The sequence below is a fragment of the Cibotium barometz genome, chromosome 17, assembly GCF_041138505.1.
Source record: "Cibotium barometz isolate CiBa-2024 chromosome 17, ASM4113850v1, whole genome shotgun sequence".
NCBI lineage: Eukaryota > Viridiplantae > Streptophyta > Polypodiopsida > Cyatheales > Cibotiaceae > Cibotium > Cibotium barometz.
Window position 1 is genome coordinate 27,485,151 of NC_141062.1, and position 26,156 is coordinate 27,511,306.

The 26,156-nt window shown below is 48.4% G+C and overlaps 1 protein-coding gene across 2 annotated transcripts in view; it reads left to right on the plus strand.

The window, feature by feature from the left end:
• Positions 1 to 231: 231 nt before the first annotated feature.
• LOC147629847 (serine/threonine-protein kinase BSK5-like) overlaps positions 232 to 26,156 on the plus strand; it is a 49,790-nt gene continuing 23,865 nt past the window's right edge. The window contains exons 1-7 of one of the 2 annotated variants that reach the window (XM_086811382.1): positions 232 to 1,410; positions 1,500 to 1,857; positions 2,162 to 2,379; positions 2,475 to 2,610; positions 12,984 to 13,117; positions 13,181 to 13,286; positions 15,832 to 15,917. In XM_086811382.1, coding sequence (XP_086667508.1) covers positions 1,776 to 1,857; positions 2,162 to 2,379; positions 2,475 to 2,610; positions 12,984 to 13,117; positions 13,181 to 13,286; positions 15,832 to 15,917 — 762 coding nt within the window. In that variant the 5' untranslated portion in view covers positions 232 to 1,410; positions 1,500 to 1,775. The remainder of the gene's footprint in view (positions 1,411 to 1,499; positions 1,858 to 2,161; positions 2,380 to 2,474; positions 2,611 to 12,983; positions 13,118 to 13,180; positions 13,287 to 15,831; positions 15,918 to 26,156) is intronic. The other variant, XM_086811383.1, reaches the window with a different exon arrangement.

Sequence of the window (26,156 nt, forward strand, 5' to 3'; positions counted from 1 at the left end):
TAAAGATGGATGCCTATGTATGACTATGTCCATGTTGGACAGTTCCATTTTTAAAAAAAATTTCTTTTTTTAAAGGAGAAAAACACACACTGACCAGAATCTAACCAGGGGAGGAGAGCCGCTTATATTTGTCCCCGCTCCCACCTTCCAATTTTGAGTTTGAAGAATTAAAAATTGGTGAATTATAGGAGGTTTTAGTAATAAAATCCCACAATCGTAAAATATACAAAAGTCACCTGGAGTTCATAGCCATGGATATATACATCCATGGCTATTCATGGCCATAGCCCAGTGCCAGTGACAGGCATTTAGGCCATGTTGTGACCTGAAACACCCATATGCATGGCCATAGGACCGTTTTGGATGATGACTATATCCATGGCTATGGCTACAGTCTACTTCTACTGCAACTGGCTATGGCTATGGATACCTACCTATGTATGCTGTCTAAGCATACCCTGCTCCTTCCAACAGTTCAGTTTGCCCAAATCGCCCATTGTTTAGCCTACCTTTCGTAGCTTCTGTGAACTCTGATTCTTTCACCTCTTGGCTCCCCATAGCCATAGGCTGTATCTCTCTTTTGGCCGTACCTTGAGCAATCTTCCAGGCCTTGTAATGAGGGCAACATTTTGACAGACCTGTGGCGATTTCCGTCTTTATGAGGGCCAATTTGTTTCAGGTTGTGGGCGATTTAGGTCTTCAATGAGGGCAAAATCATGGCAGATGTGGGCGGTTTGGATATGAATGGGGGCGATGTTTTGGCAGAATTGGGCGACTGTTGGCATGAGTGAAAGCAGAATTGGAGAGATGGGGGCGGTTTTGGCCTGAAAGCATGATTGAAATGAGCGAATTGGTCTGAATTTGAGCTAAATTTTGTGAAGGAATGGGCGATTTTGGCCTGATTGTAGGCAATATTCTGGCAGAAAGTGGGTGTTATGTGTCTGATTGTCTGCGGAATTCGGGCAATTGTGCCGTGAAACGCATCAATTTCTCCGATATGTTGCTTATCAAGACCCCAGAATTGGCCTCTACGGAGGTGTGACAACATAGCTGCGCGGGCTGCGTTGAACTTTGAAGAAGGATTGCACGATCGTTTGTGGGCGGGGTGACGGGTCGCTGTGGGTCAAAAAGAATAAAAACAGCAAGTCAGAGCAAGCCTTAGTTGCGCGACCCGCGAAGTGGGGCTCAATGAAAACGCAGACTTTGAGAGACAGTGATCCCTGGACGCTTAATTAACATCAAAATCAGGGTTAATCACCGCCAAGCTACCGCTTTTGTCTCGGTTAGCAGCAAAATCGAGGTTGATTATGCTTAATCTGCTACCTTCGGGGTTAACTGAGCGCAATTAGCACCGAAATCAAGGCGGGCTATTCCTTCTACATGTGCTAGGCAGCTAGCACAGAGTGATTGGTATACATTTAGCAGCAAAATCAAATGGAATTTGAAGCAAAAACAAGGTGGGTTATGATTAATCTATTACTTTGGTGTGGGTTATGCAGCAGCGGGGTTCGCATGTGAGATATCAAATTGAGCTGGCAAATCGAAACTCTTTGTAGATCCATTCAATCTTTTTGGTCGTATTGGCCAGTAGGATCTGTCCCCACTTTCATTTGGGCAATGTCCAGAATGACAGTAACGACAGAGGTTGAGCTAAGAATAAAGGATTCTGTTGTCAAGACATCTACGATGTGAAGAAATCATCAATGGCATATGGGGTTTTGATGCGTTGGGCTTAATCTTCACTCGCAAGGTGACTTTTTCAGGGTTTAAGAGCCATGGGGTGCTTACATTCTACTCACAAACACATCAACGTACCGGACACACAGCTACTCACCAAGCCCGATAATACAGAAGCAGGTTTTTTACAATGATTCTCTCTCTCTCTCTCTCTCTCTCTCTCTCTCTCTCTCTCTCTTCATTTTCATTAGAGAAGCATTAATGGCTGCTCAAGTGTTCTGTTTAATCTGAAGGAAACCTACCATCTGGCTTAGATACCCCTTTAACCTGAAGATTGCCCCTCTTTCTCTTTCTCACTCTTCACATCAAACTTGGGCTGTTTTGATTGTCTTAATGCGAAGAACTCTTTAGTTAGAGAGAGAGAGAGAGAGAGAGAGAGAGAGAGAGAGCGCTAGCTTTATCATACAATATTTTTTGGTGTCAGATAATGGTAGCACAGAGGCAGAGAGAGTGCCTGCTTTTCGCGAGTTCTCTTATGAGCAGTTAAGAATTGCAACTGGAGGTTTTAGTCCGGAGAACATTGTGTCTGATCATGGAGAGAAGGCTCCGAACATTGTATATAAAGGCCGGCTGGCTACTGACTATTGGGTGGCTGTGAAGTCTTTTCCCAAAGCTGCATGGCCTGATACCAGACAATTTGCAGTAATCATCTCCCATTATCATGGAATCTTCTGCTCCATACTGTTGAAGAAGAATGTGAAAACTATCTACCTTGTTTAAAATGCTTTGAAATGCAGGATGAAGCATGGGGAGTTGGCCAAGTGAGGCATGAAAGGATGGTGAACCTGATTGGATGCTGCTGTGAAGGCGACGAACGGCTGCTCGTGGCGGAGTATATGCCAAATGACACATTAGCAAAGCACCTCTTTCACTGTTAGTCAATCACATCTTTTTACCCTAGGTTTTATGTGCGCTTCATGTTGAGATTGTTCACTGTTAGTCAATCACACCTTTTTACCCTAGGTTTTGTGTGCACTTCATGTTGAGATTATTCTAATGCATTGCCAAGGATGACTACTTCTCAGTATCTTACTTTCCACGTGTATCTGCGATAAGAAAATTTGTCTCCAGCCTCATGAATGGGGGCATCTTAGATTTTCGTACGGTGATGTGGGCTGAGGACCTTATTGCCGATTTTTGAAGGTCCCATTTTGAATCACTACTCATACACTGGGTTTATCATCCTCGCATCACCCCTCTTTTACGTACTCCAATACTCAATCATTTTGTTCCCACATCTTGTGTGTATGTCCACTCCACATTTAGCTTTGTGTCTGTGTGGGGCCCTAGGAGTTGGCCGACAGCCCACAACCTACTATGAGGGAGATAAATGGATAAAACCTCATAAATAGGTATTCCCCAAATACATTGAGATGCACAATTTCTAACACCCCTGCTGTGGCTCATAGTGTGCAAAGTCTGAAGAAGATAAGGTGATGAAGATGCAACCATGGACACTCCAGTATTGCCCAGTAAGGGATACACCTGGGAAAGAGCACTCAAAATGCCACCACGAACAACAAGGAACTTTTCTTGGCTCCGAATTCCCACACAAGTGTGGAGTGAACTCCAAGAATGAAATGATGAGCTCCTGGACACACTGCGCCCATTATCCCCTAACAGTGGACCGTGACACATCACGTCCCAAAACCTCAAACAATGAACTTGGAACTCATCCAGTCCATAATCTCTGCCACACCAAGCAATAGAGTGGAACATATCCAGAGTCCATAGCTCCAAAATGAACTTGTCTCGCCAGATAATTTTAATGCTTGGAACTCCGACTCACGGATCCCATGCACGAGAAATGGAGCTACTAATAGCCCCTCTCCTGCCCACAAGCCTCCTCTGGATGGAAGCAGGTGGGGGAGAACAATTTGTATAACTATAGAAGCTGACCATCCAGGTCCTCCCTGGCTTTTGCAGCCTTGGGGACACTAGAAGTATCAGAGCCATCATCCTGTATATGACCATTGCCCGTCTTTGAAAACTTGGTCCTGGCTTGGGTTGTACCTTTGGTCTTGCAATCCTTGGCCAAATGAACCTGCTTTCCATAAGACTAGCAGTGAAACCATCCTTTCTGTTGCACTATAGCAAGTGCTTGATCCTGTCCACTAGGAGGGAACCTTACCTGCTCTTGAGAAACAAGGATAGATGCCTCCTCCAAGAGGGAACCCATATCCACGGCAATAGCACACCTCTGCAAGCAAGCCTTTGTGTCACTGATGATCTGAACACTCCGAAGGCAATCTCCAACACTTCTCCAACGGAACGAGGTACGAGGAACAAGCAGCTCCCTCTCAAAACTGGGAGAGAAAGGGGCTGGACAGTAGCAAACAGTCCACTAAAACTTGCCGGAAAACACCCACAAAGGAGGTAGATCCATCGAAGAAGAGGCAGACTAAAGATGCCACAAGTCTGTGGCACTCCACACGCGAAGAAGAGGACCACCAACTGCTGTCCAGGGCTCTGCTCCAAATGCCAATACCGTGGAAGCACAGGACCGACAGCCCCTTCTCAAGCGAAGGCAACGCTGAAACACCACCAGCAAGAGAACCTCCATTGCTGCCAAGGGCTGAACATAGCCCATGCAGCACCAGCAGTACCACCGACTGAAGGAGAAGATAGCCGTAGGAGAAGAAAACGCAGCTCCAAGCAGGGAAACGCCGCCACCAAAGCTGAAGCACAGCACTCCCAGAAGAAAAACGCAGCCACCAATGTGAAAACGCAGTCTTCAGGATGAAAACTCAGCAGCAAGATGCACAAAACACAGCACCAAACTGAAAACGCAGCACCTTCTTGCTCCAGAAACGCAGATCTTGCAACAGATGAGGAAACTCACCGCCGCCTTGAAGTGCCGGTCACCTAAGCGACTGATGACATGATAAAGTTGCACAATGCGGAAGCAAAACATAGGAGAGAGGGAGAGCAACGGAGAGAGAGAGAGACATCAGACAATAAACATCATGTTATGTAGCAATAGGCTTTTACAATGGCAATATCAACCAACAAATGTTGTAGAACATGTGCCTGTGATGAATAGGTTAGATGATTAACAAGTGAATATGGGAGGGCCCCTTTTATAGTGATGCTGGGAAGTTGGCCGACTGCCCCTAGGAGCTGGCTGATAGCCCACGACCTATTAAAAGGGAGATAAATGGATAAAACCTCATAAATAGGTATTCCCCAAATACACTGAGATGCACAATTTCTAACAGGATGTGTTCTATTTTGTAAGGCCCCCTTTATGAGGAGTAGCCGTTGTGGTTAGACACTGGATGGTGGCCAAGTGTGGCTAGATGATTAGGAGATGGCCTGTGTTGCCTGCACGGAAGCCTTGCTGTACTGATCCACAGCCCTAAGCTTGATTAAGAACAAGATGCTGATTTACACATGATTAAAATAGAGGAAAGAGAAGAAGAGAGAGAGATTGGTGTTAGGGTTTTCTTTGTATTATATGGTACAAAAAGGTTGCTGAATGTATGTACATGATTACTGAATGTATGTGCATGATTAGGCTGTTGGTCAGGCCCAGAGGGGTGACCTCTGGCCCCTTACATGACTTCTACTGATGGCTAGACTTTCTATAATGATGAATCTACTGAATGAACTGAATTATGACTTGATGCTTATATATGTGCGTGGAGTGCTGGTCGGCCAGGTCTGGACATGGATTATTCTGATTTTATTGCATAAAATGCTGCGCATACTGTACTGCCTGCCCACTTGATTGGCCTTCACACCGGGTGCTGCCCTGCCTGCTTCTAGGGTCCTTGATGGCTGCCGTTAGGCTGTCTATAGGCAGCTGACAGATGTTCCATGCTTCCATGCTGTAAATGCTGATGATGTTGCTGCTGCAGTTGCTGATGGTTCTGCTGCTGCTGCTGATGATGATGATGCTGATGTTGTTGAAGCTACTGATCTGATACTGATGCTTAAGCTGATGCTAATGATGCTATTGATGATGATGGTTCTAATGAAGATGATTCTAATATTGTAGATGACCTAAATGCTGTCCTAAGTGATTATCCTAATCAAGGATTAATGTTGTTCATGTTGGAGATTAGCCATGGCACGGGTGTGCACGTGACATAAACTTGATAATGGGGTGGATACTCTATCATCCTTCCTCCTTGGACTTCTATCTTTGACTTGCTACTTCTGACTCTGACTTTAACTTTAATATTTCTGTCTGAACACCTTTCCCTGTAACTCTCTGATACCAATGTGACATGTGAGGGATTGACCGTAGTAATCACAACCTTAGGCTAACTAAACTTCACTTAATGATGCTTAAGAGAGAGACAAATAGTGTCAATGCAATGCAGCTATATTAGATGAATGGGTTACAATGAGATCTAAATAGATCTATGATGCTGTCCTAGATGAAGATCCTTCTTGGGAGAGGAGAGGGATATGATGAATGTTGATGATGAGGACTATTCCTTGCTCCAATGTTGAGGTCCACCCTTCGATGCCGGCTTCCCTCTATGTAGGAGGTAGGAATGATGAATGTCATGTGCAAGCATTGCCATGAACATTCCCAGGGCTAATCCAAAAGGGGCAACCAAGAAAAAGATCATTAGAGATAGGACTTGGAGCACAAGGTGCAGAAATGGCTAGTGTGGACTTGAAGCAAGGGCAGGAAGGCATGTTAGCTGTACCAGAGCTAAGCAGATGCTGTTGGATGAGAATCGAGATACAAGGGGCTGTCGGCTGAATCAAGGCAAAGGTGGAAGCAGGCGTTTCATTTATGCCCAGTCGGCTGGCCGACAGCAGTCGGCTAGCTCTTCTAGGGTCCAAGAGACTATATAAGGCATAGAGTGCTCATTGTTTTAGGTATTCAACTCCATATGAGTTGGGTCCAAGTTAGGGACAGGTTTTGGTGATGTTCACCTTTTGTATGAAGGCAGCCTAGGGCTGTAGAAGTAGGTACCTTTTTGTACCATCAGAAATATACTGATTTTTCCAGCCATATATCTCTCTCTCTCTCTCTCTACGAAGATGGCCCGACGAGATGAGGTCCTTTATGAGGAGCTACAGCTTCACATAAGGACAGAGATGAACACCATGCGACAGGAGCTTGAAAAGGAATGGACCGAGCAGATGCATGCCCAAAGGAAAGTGATATACGAAACGCTGAAGGAAGAGATATATGCCCAATTGAAGGGAGAAATGCAAGCCCAAGTACGAGTTGAGAGATCACGGCAGAGTATGTAGGGTTGCAGAGATCAGCACAGGATGAGGGGGAGATTACAGATTATGGTAGGCATTTTCTCACACTCGGGAGTGCACATGCGTTGGTCATATACAATGGCTTATCGAGATGGCAAGGATCAGATGCTCTCACACACTGGAACTCTAAAGGGGGAGCGAGCACAGTGGACTACTTGATGGGATCTCCTTCATTGATACCTGATGTGCGGGGTTTCACGATTTCCAGTAGGCCCATAGGCATAGCAGCCGATCATGCATACCTGAGTTTCACACTAGTGGGTAGATCCCCGAGAGATGGGCCAGCCACTCATCTACCTAGGTACCCAAGATATCAGTTTACACGTGAGACAGCCGGGGTCTATCGAGATGCAGTATCTGATGGCTAGTTCGCTTTAGACCCGCATAGCCCTCTGGACGAGATCACGAGAGGATTGGCAGATGTACTACATGCATCCGCCTCATATGCGTTTCCCTACACTATTATCCCTTCCACCCACCCCCGCAGCACTGCCCCACAGATCAGTTGGTATGATGATGAGTGTCGTGAGACACGAGCACAGCTACAGTGTGAGATTGCCATTGGGTCTCACACGCATAGACAGGCTAGGATGATCTTTCGGCGCCTTGTGCGGAGGAAGAAACGAGCCTATCTGGCTAAGCTAGAGGAGGAGATCTACCAACTCTTCCTGGGGAAGGACAGCAAGAGGGCATGGAAGATGTTTCAGGAGAGACAGCATGGTACTCCAATTACTGCACCTGAGGCATGGCATACCTATGCTAGAGAGCTACATGATGCACCAAGACAGCCCCCCCACCCCCCCTCCACTAGGAGCTAGACCGGCTAGCAGCACCTTTTTTACTAAGCGGATGGTGCTAGATGTGATAGATAGGTTACAGAATGGAAAGGCACAGGATCATGATGGGCTAGTTGGAGAGCACTTCTCATATGCACGAGACACTTTGGCTCCGCTCATCGTACATGTGTTTAATCGTGCCATTTGTGAGGGTTTCCCGACAAGCTGGACAGAGCATATCATTGTACCACTCTTTAAGAGTGGGGACGCCATGGTACCAGGCAACTACAGGACGATCATGATTGGTCATTACTTGGCCAAATTATATGGCTCTATATTGGAGTCAGAGCTAAGCCGATGGGCAGAGAGGCATGGTCATCGAGCACATGGACAGGCTGGCTTCAGGAGAGGATTTACTACCTTGGATCACATGCTGACACTTCGGGCACTTATTGAAGAGGGCAGGGCACAGAAGAGAAGGATATACTGCTGCTTTGTGGACTTCCGCAAAGCCTTCGATACCGTACCACGTGCTAGGCTTATGCACAGATTGCATGATATTGAGGTACTCGAGGATATGCAGTGGGGAATATATGCTTTGTATGAGTCTGTGTGACAGGCAGAGTCCGAGCTCCAGGCGGACTATCTGATAGGGTGACCAGCACGATAGGGGTGAAGCAGGGATGCCCGCTATTGCCCACCCTCTTTGGACTGTACATTGATGCGGTCTCTGATTATGTAGACAGATTGGGAGGCCTAGGGGCATGCCTGGCAGGGGTGTTGATACCCATCTTGTTATATGCTGATGATATTGTTCTAATCTCAGACTCTCCGGAGGGATTACAGAGACACCTGGATGCATTACAGGCTTTCTGTGCGGATAGAGATCTCACAATGAACCTTGGGAAAACCAAGGTTATGGTGTTAAACACCACACAGGCATGGGTGACGAGATCAGAGCCTCAGTTCACTTTCCGAGGGGAGCCGGTAGAGTATGTCAGGTCATATGTCTACTTGGGAGTTACTTTCACAGGACCGCGTTTCTCCCTGAAGGAGGCAGCAGCAGCTAGATTAGCTCGAGGGCATGCAGCCTTGGGGGCACTTGAGAGGCAGTGTGCACACATACAGTTTTAGGAGCCACGCACCAAATTGTGGCTATTTGATACGCTTGTCACACCGACCCTCCTGTACGGAGCTCCAATTTGGGGACCCAATATACATCATAGATCTCAGAGAGGGACATATGAGGGATGGAGGCAAATGGAGAGACCACTGATTATGATGATTGCCCGCATGATTCGGAGCAAATCATGAGTACCACATGAGATTGTTCGGGCTGAGCGGGGTGCCCCACTAGTAGTAACCGAGGCCCTATTCCAGGCAGTTACCTTTTTACAGCGGCTATGGGAGCTCCCTCAGCAGAGGTACTCCCGATTGGCATTGACCTCATCCATACAGCTGGCAGAGGATGGAGACACTCATTGTTGGTACGCTCAGATGAGATCATGGTTTGACCTACATGGTTTGCGGATAGAGGCACTACCACCCTTTCAGTACAGTCTGGATTGTCCATTTTTGGATCTCACCCACTCAGAGCAAAACCGCGTGATCAGGATGGATATCATCAAAGTGGACACAGATAGGACATGGACTAGTCCCGTTGAGCCCTTGGGCACGAAAATGGCTCATTACAAGAGCCATTTTCTACAACTCTCACCGGATGATTTTATCACCCGCCCAGTGTACATGGATGTACACCTATCACATGGGATACGTTGTGCCATTGGATAGATCTGGACCTCATCACACCAGCTACGGATTGAGATAGGGCGATATGTGCATCAGATCGTGGATGACCGCATTTGTCAGCTATGCTACCAGGAGGTAGAGACAGAGGAACACTACATGTGCCGATGTACAGTCTATTATGAGATCCGAGGGAGATATCACTGCCTCTTCCGAGAGGGTTTTGGGCCGTTACGCAGGGTCATGGAGTTTGAGGATCAGAGATGCCTGGGATTGTTTCTACTTGAGCTCAGGAGACAGAGAGACCCTCTTGGCAGACAGGAGGCCGAGCCATGATGTACCGAGACAGAGGACCCTGACAGATTTCTTTGGCACCAGCACCAGCAACCCAGCCCACACACCTCCTGATACTTCCTCCATTGGGCCATCAGGGCACCGACCATGCTCCCAGGGAGTTACCACTGATAGAGCAGTTATCTTATGTCGTGCCCGTTGGCCACGCCCACCAAGATGCTGACCACGGCATCCTCACCATCGCCAGATCAGAGCCATTATTGCTCGGCATCAGAGGTGCCTACCTCGCTTCTACGACCTCTCCATTCTAGACAGCCCCATGGCGGAGATACTTGATCTAAGGAGAGGGCACACTTCAACTGATCAGCATACATGATCTACCTGATATACATTTTTCAGTATTTTCTACTCAGTATCATCTCGGAGTCTTACAATTCTGTTCTTATAACTGTAGGACAATCAGTTTATTGTACTTTTTAGTCTCATTTAGTTGTTCTCTTTGATGAGACACCAACTTCAGATGTACTCTCAGTTTTGGTCTCATAGGCCACTATGGCCTCTTAGAGACGTTAATATATCATTTCATTTCATTTCATTTCTACTCTCCCTTCTGTCTTCGTTTTTGCATCAGCATGTTCTAGATGGTGTTTAGGGCTGAAAGAAGACTCTCAGAGCTTCCGCGTGTTACATTGGTATCAGAGCATCAGGCTCAGCAAAGCTAAACACTGATTCAGTCCCATATGATGGTGTACAGGTCCAAGGAACAGGAAAGTGCACGGGTATGAAGCCCAGGGCAAGGAACACAAGATCGGGAAGAGCTCCCAGGAGGTTTGTTGGTGGTGTTCCACAAAGCGAGAGGGGATGGTAGTCCTGTGAGCCAGATAGGTTTCCAGGCAACGGTCCCAAGGGAGGATTATCCTCCAAGGGGTGATGTGAGAGTGCCAGACTCATTTCTCAGGAATGAAGACCAAGACAGTGTTCAGAGTCAGGGCAAGAATGGATTGGGGATTGGATGGAACAGATGCATAGATATTATTCAGAGTCAGAGTGGTTTTGGAGACCGGGCCGGGTTTTCAGTGAAAAGGGTTCCCAGAGTTGGAAGGATGACAGAGGGACTTCGGGAAAAGATGGGGATGATGACAGTCATCCAAGGAACAAGTTGGAAGCCCGTCATCAAGTTTAGCAGAGGGACATGTCATGTGCAAGCATTGCCATGAACATTCCCAGGGCTAATCCAGAAGGGGCAACCAAGAAAAAGATCATTAGAGATAGGACTTGGAGCACAAGGTGCAGAAATGGCTAGTGTGGACTTGAAGCAAGGGCAAGAAGGCCTGTCGGTTGTACCAGAGCTAAGCTGAAGCTGTCGGCTGAGATACAAGGGGCTGTCGGCTGAATCAAGACAAAGGCGGCAATAGGCGTTTCATTTATGCCCAGTCGGCTGCTCTTCTAGGGTCCAAGAGACTATATAAGGCATAGAGTGCTCATTGTTTTAGGTATTCAACTCCATATGAGTTGGGTCCAAGTTAGGGACAGATTTTGGTGATGTTCACCTTTTGTATGAAGGCAGCCTAGGGCTGTAGAAGTAGGTACCTTTTTGTACCATCAGAAATATACTGATTCCAGCCATATCTCTCTCTCTCTCTCTCTACTCTCCCTTCTGTCTGCGTTTTTGCATCAGCATGTTCTAGATGGTGTTTAAGGCTGAAAGAAGACTCTGAGAGCTTCCGCGTGTTACAATGAACTATGTGCTGAATATGCTGGCTAAACTGCTGATCTGCTTCTCCCTTGCTCCATGGATGAGAAATGCTGAGGAGAGAGGAGGTCATGGACTGAATATGCTGCCTATGATGACTGTATGCTGAGTGAATTGCTGTCCCGTTGACTTCCCTTGTCTCTTGGGAAGGAAAACGCTGAAGAGAAGCTGAGATACTTGAACTGAATTGATGCACTTCTATATATATGTGTGAATGATGCTGGTCGGCCAGCTCCTAGATGCTCACAACCTGCCCATAAATGCCATAAATGCTCATAATACTTGTCGGCTGCCACCATAAATGCCTATGAAGACTAATGAAGTCTAATGTGCTGCTTTAGATGATGTACTCAGCCTATACCGCGAGATACATGCTGAATACCATGCTTAAATGCCTGATAAAATGCTGGAAAATACCAGATAAATCTTGATAAATCTCGATTAATGTTTATGATGCCATGAATGATGCCATGTCACTTGTACACCTTTCGGGCGTGCACGTGAAAATGATGATGATGTTGAAGCTAGTGATCTGATATTGATGCTTATGCTGATGCTAATGATGCAAATGATGATGATTGTTTTGATAAAAATGATTCTAATACTATAGATGACCTAAATGCTGTCCTAATTGATTATTCTAATAAGGAATTAATGCTGTTCATGCTAGAGATTAGCCATGCCATGGGCATGCATGTGATAGCTTATGTAGAGATTAGACTTTACTTGGCACTCTGTGCCAAGTAGGATGTAGCATGCTTGTGCGGGCTATGTGACCACATTAGCGAGTGCTGTGGACAACAAACCGAGGACACAATCCTCGGGTTGCGGGGCCCATTTGACGGTCTCAGATGGCCGTGGGAGTTTCACAAAGTTCCCACGGGACGCTGTTGTAGTCTAATGTGGTCCTAGTCGAATGATGTGGTTGGTTGGTTATTTTGGACCAAGTTGTGGGTTGGCCGACATGGCTGACCTACGTCCATGCCAACCCTGGGTACCATATATAGACTAGTTTGGCAGCCTTACTTCATCATTGAGTTCATTGAGTTCATTGAGTTCAAGCACTCTTGTAAGCAAGACATCCTCCGTCCAGAGTCTGTCTAGATCACCATCAAAGCTCCTTACCGAGAGCACACGGACGGGTGGACGTCATCAGTTTGTAATCAAGTTTTTGCAAGCAGTAATATTGTTTACTCTCCACTTCTCTCTGCAATTTAGTGCTTTGTTGTGTTGATCTAGCTTCCGCTATTGTGTATTCTTACACAAGTCCCATTCCCTTGCATAGATTACCATTAAAAATCCCTTTCACCTGGCTTCACACATTTGCTAACCAACTGCTTGTTTTTTCTCATCTTGGCATGTTTGTTTTTCTCAAACTTTTTGTTACTTATTTAAGGTCTTCCATATAACTAGCCATATGATAAGCATTGAAATTTGTGCAGGGGAGAACCAGCCGATGCAATGGGCGATGCGTTTAAGGGTTGCACTTTACATAGCACATGCTTTAGAACATTGTGCCAACCAAGGGCGACGTCTGTACCATGATCTAAATGCATATCGAGTTCTCTTTGACCAGGTAAAATAGTGCAGCAATTTTAAAACATAGGTATACTATTCCCTAATAAGGATTGGTTTACAGGACGGAAATCCACGACTCTCATGCTTTGGGCTGATGAAAAACAGCAGAGATGGGAAGAGTTACAGCACTAATTTGGTCTTCACTCCTCCAGAGTACCTAAGGACTGGTAATTAGTTGGCCTGCTTGGACTTCACTTCCAGGTCATTTCTCAAAGTTGATTAAAACATCAAGAATTCAAAAAGAAAGAAAACTTTGGAGGACACTTTTGGTATGTGTTATGTATGTAGTGCATGTGTATATATGTATGTATGTAGTACATATTTATATGAATGCAGCATTTGCAACCCTTTACCCTCATATGACAAACATAAATACATAGGTATTACAAATATGCTTAGTAGTACTTACACTTGTACTACATACATAGTTATGTAGTACAAGTATTGCAAATGCTTGAAGTATGAAGGTACTCTCTTTCTCTCTCTATAATATATATATGTGTGTGTGTGTGTGTGTGTGTGTGTGTGTATGTGTAACGTGCAGAAGTGTGCTTGATCATCACCAATTAAAATACTGATTAGAGGCTAATTAATGCTAATTGCCACAGTCCAAGAGTTGACCTTGACCTAATCTACTATATATAAGTTGATTACATGCAATGCTGAATCTCAGATTTGGACCGCGATCTGGCTTGTGTGTGTGTGTGTGTTAAGCTACATCTGGAAAAGTTGTCTGGCTGTTGCTGAGCTGAATCTTGATCCTTCTTGGGAACTCCTTTCTTCTGACTCAGGACTTGCCTCTGCTCCTGGTGTGGACTCTGCAGATGACTCTGCAGATCTGGCATATGGATCCTTTTGTCCACCCCTCAGCCTCCTATTTATATGTTCCCAGTTTGTGGACTGCTGGTCGCCAGCACACAGCCCCATAAACGCTGATGATTTGCCTTCTTCACACTTGGGCACCTAGCCTGGGGATGTCTGGGCAGCTCTTGGGCTGGCCTCTGAATCTGAACGTGCTGAGGTGGCATCCCTGAAAGTGATGCATGTGACATCTCCTCTTGTGTAACTGGGAGCATAGGGGAACATGATTCACCTTTGCTCCGCTTCCCCAATCTGGTCCAATTGTAGGCACAACTTACTCTCTTCCGGCTTTTCTTCTTCTCATGGATCTGGTTCTGCTACGTCCTCATGAACAATGGTCACAGAACACATCTGGCTCTGCTACATCCTCGGGAGCCATGGTCAGGGAACACATCCCTGAACCGGAACTACGGGTACTCCCCTCGGAAATGAACTCTGAAACTAGGCTTGCATGATTATGGGCTACTGGTGTTGCCATCAACTCTAGGTTTTGCTGATTCTCTAAGGCCAAGTCCTGCCTACATTGACATCAGAACCTGTTCTCGGTCTCTCACTGGTCCAAATAAGACAACTTCAGGCACTTAAAGCTGTCTGACTTGTGAGGAATCTTATTTATGGACAACTCCTAGCCTAATTGCTGGGGAAAGTCCCTCTTGCAAAGTTTCAACCATGGGTGTACTTACGACTATGGTACGCCTGTACATTGCTTCTGCTTTTAACACAATCGCTGCGATGTCTTGACGATATTACTCAAAAGTATTTTACCTCTTCTCGTGCCTTGCTTTCTTCATCTTCCTGGCAGTACTGCTCCTCTGGAGCCGCATGTTCTTGCTGGAACAACTTTAAAGGAATCCATGAAGAGCAATTGCTGACTTGCCTACCTACACCTAGACAAAGATTGTGTGCAAGGCTCCTACATGCAAGAGCTAATGCATGGATCTACTACAAAACCCTATGCAAACTAACGCAGCATCCTTAATGCAAGCCTCTATGCAAGATGCCTTAAGACACGCGTAATGCAAGGACTTCCTGTAGGCTGACCTGAAGCTCTGATGCCACTGTAACATGCGTTTGGAGTTGACCAATGTCCTGTATATCGCCAAAAGATGATTATATACAATGCTAAAACTCAGATCTGGACCGTTATCTGGACTATTTCCTGTGGGTGTTAAGCTATATCTGGAAAAGGATGCTTATCTGGCCGTTACTGTGCTGAATCTTGCTTCTTGGGAACTCCCGTCTTTTACCCAAGACTTGCCTCTGCTGCTTCTTGCTTGGACTATGCTAAGCTAGCGTTTGGATGCCTTTGTTGGTCGGTTGGTGGACTGCTGGTCGGCAAGCACACAGTCCTAGGTAACTCACCATGTGGTGTGGCTGCTGTTCTTTTGTATTGGCTAGGACTCAGGAGTGTTGATGGTGGCATCATTGACCACGTTTGTAGCCAGACTTGTTGCGCTTGTTTTAAAAAATTGGATACGTCCAAGTTGCATCAATATGACAGGAAGTGGTCTATTGCTTTTTCCATTTTCGCTAATTACAAAACGAAGCACCATTCAGGCATGGTTATCTGCGTTTCTTGTGTAAATCATCATATCATGTAGTTGGTGCCAAAATATAACATGTATTCCTGGCATTGAGCTTCTGTTATCGTATGTCTCTAACCTGGACACCTCCTTGGAAAACGAAGAAAGAAGATGAAGACCATTGTGTGTTTTGTCTCTCTCCTCCACACTGATATTTTTACTGTAATTTTTAACAAGGAGAGAGGAGTTTTTTGTCAAAAGAAAACATCATGAATTGGGCATAATTTAGTTGTTTTTCTTGGATAAATGTGCTTATTTATTTATGCAGGTAGAATTACAGCTGAGAGTGTCACCTACAGCTTTGGTACGGTCCTGTTGGATCTATTAAGTGGAAAACATATTCCTCCAAGTCATGTAAGTGCCTTTGCTTTATCTTCTAAATGATTATAAACTGGAGTAATGGTCATATTAGTTAATGAAAAAACAATAGCCACAAAGGGCTAGATACAACCACGAAGGGCTAAAAAACGAACTCGCCTCTTTTAAGGGCGAAAAGTAAATGATCAAAAGGGGAAGAGCTGGAGGCTCTGTGAGGATAAGGCTATCTCATATGGGGGGGTGGGGGGGCAACCACACAGGTGGTCTGTAATGCCAAATAGGGTCACTGCCTCTATTTGTGAGGAAGGCCCAGGCCTCCAAAGCCTCAAGAAAGCTTCCCACCGCTTCCACATGTGGTCAGAACCGCCTTGTAACTTCCCCCATCGACCGCAGAGGGTGTGAATGATATCAAGCCATATGCTCCTGATGGTCTCAGCCGGCATAGTGTGGGTAGCACGCCAAATGTGCCAGGCTGCTATGCTACTGCAAAGCTCCCATCTCTGGCATGAGCCTGGCCGCCAGTCCCCTGTAGGTGGGGTTGTGACTGGTACTGTTGCAATACGATGGTGAGACCTGAAGGGCTAGCCCTCCCACATCCTCCTCATAAGCCCTGACCACTCCAGCCTCTGTGGCCCAAGCGACAGTGCCCCATGTAATGGTCCGGACCGATGCCCTGTCCATAGCGAAGATGTGGAGAATCCGTCGCCAAATCTGCTGAGCCTTCGGGCAATCCCAAAGGCAATGTCTGTGAGACTCCTGGGGGTGGCTGCACCGAGGGCAAGCTGCTGGCTGACCTCCAAGTGCCAGCCAAGTACCGGCCGCCAAACTCTGTGTGCCATCAACCAAAGAAAGAGGGTGATCTTTCTAGGCCGAAAGCTGTCCCAAAGCCTCTTCCAAAAATCTGAAAAAAAGCATTGTGAGAGGCCCTGAGATTGCCAATGTGCTGTTGCCGGTATGCCATCTATCTCAGGCATCTAGATCTTGCGGCCTAGCCGCGCTGTGTATGCAAAGAAGGGGGCATCCAGAGTCTCCTCTTGGTCTGTGGGATCATGCCAGGTCAACTCTCCTGGGTCTCACTGAAGGCGCGTGAGAGGTCGGCACTCCCATATCCATAGCCGCCATAATCTCACCTTGGCCGGTGCTGGATCTATGTGCCATTCCTGTGGGATCATGCCAGGTCCACTCTCCCGGGTCCCATTGAAGGCGCGTGAGAGGTCGGCACTCCCATAATCTCACCTTGGCCGGTGCTGGATCTATGTGCCATTCCCGTGCGCGAAAACCAATCACCCTCACCCTCTGCAAGGTGCAGCCACTGAAATCCTCCAAGGGAGGCTCAAATCTCTCTAGTCTGCCATGCATAGTAGCAACAAAATGGGAACGGGAACGGAACGAAACCCCCATCAGGGGAACGGGAACGGGCCACAGGGGGAACGAGAACGAGGGGGAACGGACGAGAACGAGGGGGAACCGTAAGGGGGAACGAGAGAGAAAGAGAGGGAAAAGTAAGTAGCCTTGCTGCCTTGCCTTGGAAAGTAGGAGTCAAAGTCTAAAGAGACTCGAGAGAGGAGCCCACTCGTGACTCAGAGCTGTCAAGCACGCATGCCGCACGGGCCTAGGAAGTATGCGGGCAGGCGACAATAGGGTACGTCTTTCAAGGATATCCACAGGCGGCTCGCGACAATAGGTACACTTTTTCTCATTTTTTTTTCTTGGCCAAACATAAAAAACTTTCCCCAAAGGGGGAACGGCAGCAAGACGTTCCATGTAACCGTTCCCCCACGTTCCCTTGGCCGTTCCCATGCCAAATCGTTCCCCCATGCACGTTCCACCCGGTTTAGGCATCTCAGCCTTGGGGGAACGCGTTCCACCGTTCCCAAGGGGTGGAAACGCCGTTCCCCTGCTACTATGCTGCCATGGGATCCAATAGAGCAAGTGAGGCTTGAGCAGACCACTATCGTCATTTGCTCCGTGGACCGCCACGAGGATATTGTATCTGGTAAACACGCCTAGCCACATTGGGGGGGTTGGGAGTGGGATAGGAGTCAGCCACTCCTGAGGGATAGCTAAGTCAATGTTGATGTTGAGCCTGTCTCCACCCGGGATCCCTGTTAGGCCCCTCTCCCGCACCTCCAGGGGTAACTGCCTGTGCGTGATCCAATCTCCAAGAGACCTGGCTAGTCCCATGCTCAAGGTGCCCCAAGATACATGCGGTCGGGCCCCTAACATGTGGCCATTGGGTAAACGGATTAGGGGGTCCATACCAAAGGCTGCCGAAGCTGCTCCTCTGAGGCAACTGGAGCTATCTGTCTGAGGGTAGGCCTGAGATGACCCCAGGCACGAAGTAAATTGGTTGCAAATCTGTCCTCAAAAGCTGGGCTAAAACCACGGGCTCACATCTCTGTGAAGTTCCATCTGGTACTCTGTGGCCAAGGTTCCCCAAGACTCGGAGTGCGGGCTGAAATCCGGGCCAATAGGAAATCCTTCCATGGCTCACCACCGAGAAGGAGTCGTCTAACAATTAGCTTGCCTAGCAAGGCACGGCTTTGGATAGTAGGGTCGATGAGGCCTAGCCCCCCTTTGCGACATGGCTGAATGATCACTCTCCATGCCACCTGCCACCTGCCACCTTGTCCCATCACTGCCGGCCCATAAGAAGTTCCAGATCAATCACTGTACCTGGCCAATACATGCCCGAGAAAGAAAAGGCCAGCATGAAGTGATGTACCACATGGTGGCTCTAGAAGTACCTGGTTTGCTACCACCACTCTGCTTGCGAGGGAGAGCCTCACTGAGCTCCAATATAAAAGCTTCTTCTGAATACTCAGAAGAAGTGGGGCGAGCTGCTGTTCGGGAGAGATCAATGCCAACTCGGCAACCTAGATAATGAACTGCAGTGCCCTTCGGGATCCACTGGAAAGCCTCAATTGGTCGCCAAGTTGGGGCGGGTGCTGAGCCTACCCAAAAACCACATGACTTGTGCCAGTTGATGAGCGCACCTGATGCACAGCAGAAAATCTCGATCGCCTCCGCAAATCTTTGGAGATTCCTCACATCTCTTGCAAGGAAAGCTGTTGTGTCGTTTGCAAACTCTGCGTCCAGTAGCTCCTCGTGTGTGCGGAGGGGAAGACGCAATCCTTGAAGCCGGCTTGAGTCTAGAAAGAGGCCTTGGCGTGATGCCTGTACTCCACCCTCCTCTCCTCGATGGATATAATCTCCGTGCGAGCGGCAGCAAGCTGACTCTCGATCCACTGGCTATCGGGGGACCTCTCCTGAAGCCACTGTAAAGAGGCTAGACTCCTCCTCAGACTCCTCTCCTGCTCCCAGAAGCCCTCCAATCGGCTCTAGGCTGCCTCTTGCAAGAAATTGCTGATCTCCCCTAAGCCCTCATCCAATGTGCATGGAGAGAGTTTGAAATAAAGTCTAATCCCGCCCATATCTGCTCTTTCTTGCTGCATAGCTCAGGTCCTGAATGAGGCTGTTTGGAATCCTCGAGCTCACATGCATGTCGTGTCTCTAGGGGTCCTATGAGGACAGAATAACCGGGGCATGATCAGAAAAGGAAGTGCCTGCCAAGATACCAATCATACCCCCTCGGCTGCAAGCCCACTCATCAACATAAAACCTGTCTAGTCTAGAGAAGTTGGGGCCGGTGCTGCTCCTATCCGATCTCGAGAAGTAGAGGCTCCCAGGGCTATGCCCAAACTTTGGAAGCTGCCAAGGGTCCTGTCCCCTGAGTGCGAGAATCATCTCCTCCCAGGCCGAATACTCTGCTCCTGAGACTGTGGCCGTGCCACTTCCAAGTTTGTCCTCTGCTGTCTCTATCATGTTAAAGTCACCGCCAAGCACCAAAAGTCAGCCCGAGGGAGGGCCGGCCGGACTGTGCTCCAAAAGAGGGCTCTACCTGTAGCGGCGTTTGGAGCATAAACATTGAGGAAGCCAACGCTATCCTCTCCGATCAAAATGGTAATCCACTGTGCACGCCCCGGGGCTATGACTCCTGAGCCAGTCAACAGCTGCTCACTGACAGAAATACAAACACCTCCCTGTGTCCGAGAGGGGCCGAAGGATGGGGACCTGAAAGTCTGACTCCTTGCCTGGAAGAATCTTCCTGCATCGGCGAGTGCGCCCCTCTGAAAGGTGATGCTCCTGGAGGAATAAAATGTCTATGGGTCCCCCAACTATGCCTCTTTGAAGCTCGCCTCTGAGGACACCTCGTCTCTGAAAGCACTGAGGCCCCCCTAAACCCTGAGTGTTCCATGAAACAATCCGCATATCAATCTCTTTGTGATGCGGCACTAGCGGAACTGCCCTCCACTCGAAGAGTCTTGGGCGAGGGTTTAGACGGGGAATGGTCACAATCCGTGCGGGGACGAAGACGCACCAGGTGGGCACTAATCCTATCCTCCATGTGATGCCACTCTGTCTGAGTGCGAGCGTATGCATACTTCGGAGTCCATCAATCACAATGGAGGTATCTCTAAGAAGGGGGAAGAGGTACCGTGGCAGAAGTATGCATGAATACAAAAAGAAACACCTCCAGGTTGGAGGCTACCATCTCCCCGTCTTGGCCTCGATGGGCTGAACCTCCAAGCTCCATCCTAGCCAAAGGCCAAAAATGGGTGAGAATATCGATGATGTGAAGATCGTGGAGATGGTGGGAGAGCTCGATTGCCTGTCTCTGGATGGCAGTTGCCACCAACTCGGGATCCCACTCCGTCCCCGGGGCTGCACTGAACGAGAGATAGAAGATCATTGTGCCATTATTTGGCGTAGAGGGCCTGGAGTGGTGAAAAACTACACATACCTGAATAAGGGCTACTGTCTCCTAAAAAATGTCGGTCCCTTGCATCAGCAGACATCGGAAGAAACTATAGTCCACATGCTGTCCCAAGATCTTGGGGCCCCCACCTAGGGACTGTGGTGGGAGAGCCCTCATTGGGGAGGTGGCAATGGTCATCTCTATCGGCTCAGAAAATCGGTGAATCAAGCGATGGACGGAACCCGCCGGCTGCCTTTGCCCCGGGTCAGGGGCTGTTGGGGGGCGACGAGAGTGCTCTGGAGAGGCCGCCTGGGGGGGGGGGGGTTGCTGTGAGAGATCCATCGGAGAGGAAGGCTGTGAGGAGGGGCCCGCCGGGGGCTCAGAGAGGCCGGCCGGCCTCTCAGAACACTGGGGGCCGGGGGGGAAATCGCGATGAGGGATCGGCCGCTATACTGGTGGGGCCGGAGGGGCCCGCTCCGAGATTGGAGAGGGCACGTCACCAGCAGGAAAATGCTGAGATAAATGCTCATAACGGTTCTTTGACAGAACTGAATCCTCCTGAGCTCTGCAGCCTGGTGCGTGCGACGACGACGCTTGGCTCTGGTGGTCGTCTGGTGGCCTGAGCATGGGCCAACCATTCATCGCCGGCAATTGGGTTGTCTGTATAGTTGGACCTGGTGCTCTGCTGCCTGAGGGCCTGTCTCTCTCCCTGTCCCTAGGTGAGGATCAGCACGAAAAACGGGGGGAGGAACCACCGGAGACAGTCTCCTGGATTGCCGCCGAGGGCAAGTTGTGGCTAAATGACCCATCTGCTTGCAAATGAAGCATTGACCTGGAAGGCATGAATACTCCACGCGCTGCTGTATGGGGTCGCCCCCGAGGCTAGGAATAGATATACAATGCAGTGCAGACTCCAGCAAGGCTACACAAATGCAGAGGGATGGAATCCCAACTGCCATGCGAGGGCCTAGGCAGCAGTGGGGGGGGCGACTCCACTCTCTTGATGGCACCACCAATCACTAGGAGAAGAGGAAGGTACTCCTTCATAAGGCACGGAAACAAACTATCATTGGGAAGCTTGAAACGTCCGCCAAAGGGTCAAACACTGGATCGAAGCCATGCTGCCACCATGCAAAGAAGGCGTGTGCCGTTACGCAGTGTAAGGGGACTCAGTTGCATGACTCGGTTTGACGCCGATGGCAAGTCGAACTCCACCTGGTAGTATCCGCGCCCCAGAGGGTGAATATCAGTGATCTTTGCAGGTTCGCCAATGAGGCTCGCATGTAAAAGACCCCTGAGCTGTTTGCACGCAGGGCGGCCACCAACAATTTTGCAGACTATGGTGGAGGCCTCAAGTGAGGCAACAGTTGTGGCTAGAATCTGAAGATCCGCTTCGGAGAAGGAAATGCAAGCAATGGTGGCCTTGGTGGGGGATGACGGAGCGGCTGCCATGGAGTCCTGAGGGCGAAAACCAGAATAGGCCAAAGCTTGCCGAATAGAGCAAAAACCCCAAAGAGCATGAAAGAACCGACTTGCACAGTAGGAAAGAAAAAGAAAGAGGCGGAGAACACAAAGGATGACGGAAAAGGAGGGGGGGGGGTGTGGGGGCTCTAAAAAGGTGGGACAGGCTAGGGGGGCGAAGGAAAGCGGCAAAAAAGGGGGGGAAAGGGGGGGGGGGGGGGGGATGCGGGGGCTTAGAAGCTCTTCACGACGTTGTCGAGTCCTCCTGCTACCGTAGTTGATGCATAATGATGCCTTTGCTTTGTCTTCTAAATGATTATAAACTGGAGTAATGGTCATGTTTTTCCCTAAATCATAGGATGGAAACTGCATGAGATGCTTTGGTGGCAACAAAAGTGGCAAATTTAAAAGATGTTCTTTTTTGGTTCGTTGCTTGTATGTTACCACATTCCTAGTAAATATTTATTAGGCAATATCACTCATTACACATACAGTTTCAGGAGCCACACACCAAACTGTGGCTATTTGATACGCTTGTCACACCGACCCTCCTGTACGGAGCTCCAATTTGGGGGCCCAGCATACATCACAGATCTCAGAGAGGGACAGATGAGGGATAGGCAAATGGAGAGACCACTGATTATGATGATTGCCCGCATGATTCGGAGCAAATCATCAGTACCACATGAGATTATTTGGGCTGAGCTGGGTGCCACACCAATAGTAACCGAGGCCCTATTCCAGGCAGTTACCTTTTTACAGCGGCTATGGGAGCTCCCTCAGCAGAGGTACTCCTGATTGGCATTGACCTCATCCATAGACAGTTGGCAGAGGATGGAGATACTCATTGCTGGTACGCTCAGATGAGATCATGGTTTGACCTACATGGTTTGCAGATAGAGGCACTACCACCCTTTCAGTACAGTCTGGATTGTCCATTTTTGGATCTCACCCGCTCAGAGCAAAACCGCGTGATCAGGATGGATATCATCAAAGTGGACACAGAGAGGACATGGACTAGGCCCCTTGAGCCCTTAGGCACGAAAATGGCTCATTACAAGAGCCATTTTCTACACCTCTCACCAGATGATTTTATCACCCGCCCGGCGTACATGGATGTACACCTATCACATGGGATACGTTGTGCCATTGGACAGATCCGGACCTCATCACACCAGCTGCGGATTGAGACAGGGCAATGTGTGCATCAGATCTTGGATGACCGCATTTGTCAGCTATGCTACTAGGAGGTAGAGACAGAGGAACACTACATTTGCCGATGTACAGTCTATTATGAGATCCGAGGGAGATATCATTGCCTCTTCCAAGAGGGTTTTGGGCCGTTACGCAGGGTCATGGAGTTTGAGGATCAGAGATGCCTAGATTGTTTCTACTTGAGCTCAGGAGACACAGAGAGACCCTCTTGGCAGATAGGAGACCGAGCCATGATGTATCTAGACAGAGGACCCTGACAGATTTCTTCGGCACCAGCACCGGCACCAGCAACCCAGCCCACACACCTCCTGATATCTCCTCCATTGGGCCATCAGGGCACCGACCACGCTCCCAGGGAGTCACCACTGATAGAGCAGTTATCTTATGTCGTGCTCGTCGGCCACGCCCACCAGGATCCCGACCACGGCATCCTCACCATCGCTAGATCAGAGTCATTATTGCTCGGCATCGGAGGCGCCTACCTCGCTTCTACGACCTCTCCATTCTAGACAGCCCCATGGCGGAGATACTTGATCTAAGGAGAGGGCAACACCTCAACTGATCAGCATACATGGATCTACCTGATATACATTTTTCAGTATTTTCCAGTATTTTCTACTCAGTATCATCTCGGAGTCTTGAGTCTTACAGTTCTGTTCTTATAACTGTAGGACAATCAGTTTATTGTACTTTTTAGTCTCATTTAGTTGTTCTGTTTGATGAGACACCAACTTCTGATGTACTCTCAGTTTTGGTCTCATAGGCCATTATGGCCTCTTAGAGACGTTAATATATCATTTCATTTCTCTCTCTCTCTCTCATCAGCTCTAGATCCAGGACATGCTCCACCGCCATCGAGCTACCTTTCCACGTGACATAGCTGAGGGAGACCTCTTGGCCATACTCATTAGCCCCATACTTGATATTTTGGAGAGTGGTATACTATCTAATGGGGGCTTATGCTCCTCTCATGTTTGTATGTTCCTAGGTTTCCATGATGAGTTTCCATGGACAGTTTTGTATCATCTCAGTGAGATAGCTATGTTTATGTTTTGTTTCTGTTTTATTTTCCATTCCACGAAGAGATATGCCATGGACATTATTGTATCACTTTGGTCTCATAGGCCCATTGGGTCTTTAGTAAACACTTAATATATCTTTCTTTCATTCTTTCTCTCGACCTATCGATTCTATGAATGTGCTAACAAGTAACTTGCACAAACACAAATATACACAAGCAATCTACTCCAATCTTGTATCGATTCTGAGAACGCAAGCCCAATAATACAACAGGGAGAAATACAATGGCTGTGTGGGATGTTACAAGAGAGCAACATTCAGACAAGTTGGCGCAAGATGTCGCTATGCTCAAACGCTGGCGGTTTTCTGCAGATTTCCTCCTTCAAATGCATGTGTAGGCCCTCTCTGGCTGCTCACTTTTGAAGGAGGTTGACTGATTGATTGATGACGGGGAAAGGAGGCCTACTTGCAGGAACATTTGGGGTCATTTCTGCTAGTCAGCCTGCAGGACCAGAACACGGCCAGCTCCATGATTGCTCTAAGGCTGCCCAACCAGCACTTGACCTGTTGTGTGGGCCGCATGCGGGTGTCGGCCCTGCTCAGCTGCCTATGTGCCTTGTCTGACCTGGCTGTTGGCACTCAGTCTGTCCACATGGTGTAGGTGAGTCACCTTCTCCCCCATGACAGCTGCAGTTGTCCTGGGCTGCATTGATAAGCTCTCAATAGCAGGTGAGACTCGCATGTAAACTGGTCCTCATCAAACCAATCCGCCCATTGAATCGGATAACCATTTAATTTGAGGAGATACTGGATATAGTCTTTCAACAAGAGCCTCTTTTGTGCTGACGACGAACCACCTGTTTCAATATCAGCACTTCCAGAAACCTGCCATTCTTCTTCCTCCAGGAGAGTGTCAAAGGCAAGCCCATGGTGCTTCACAAGATCACTCAAGCGAAACATGCTCGGTAACTCCAGCTTGAAAACATCGTCATTGAGGATCTGAAATAAACCTTTCTTCTTTGGAGCATGTTTGGAAGAAACTTCCATGAAATGCTTGAGCCTCATTCTGGGAAATCATAAATTCAGCTAGAGTCAGCGAGTTGGAGCTCTCCCTCCCACCCCCCTTTCTTTCCATGCGCCCCTGCCTCCTTCCAGTGTGCCCCCGCCCCTGCCCCCATCTGCACGCTGCCGGCTGCACCCCTCCTTTGCACTGCCCACTCCATCCACTTGTGGGCCCTTGCCTCCTCCTCCCTTCACGCGTCACCCTCCTCCACACCCCTTCCCTCCTCTCTTCTCCTATGAGCCTTCACCACCAGCCTCCTCGCACCCCCGCCTTCATCCGTCTGAGCTTTTCGAGCGCCTTTCCGCCTCCTCTCCTGCCTGGCCATCCCCTCTCAGTCCTTTGCCACCCTCTTTTCTGCCTCCTTCGTCTTTTTCCCTTTCCTGTCTTTTTCTGCGCCCTTCCTCTCCCTCCCCTTTCCGCCAAGTTTAAGCGTTTGGGTTGCAGCTATTTCCGCGAGTGTCAGCTTGGTCTTTACCCCTTCAAGAGGACTCCATGGCAGCCATTCCGTCATCCCCGGCTGAGGCCGCCGCCACTTGCTTATTCTTCAAAGGGGACCTTGAGCTCTTGGCATTGATAGTGTACTCCCTCTTGGCCTCTTCATTGGTTTGCAAGCTTGTGAGATGTGTCACGACCCTGTGTTTTTCTCTGGACAGTATGCAGGTGTGCACGGGGACATGGTGGACAGTGTGAATGGCATCAGATTGGAGCTAAAAAGGAAACCCATGTGTGGACAACCCCAAGTGTGAAGGGGGCAAAG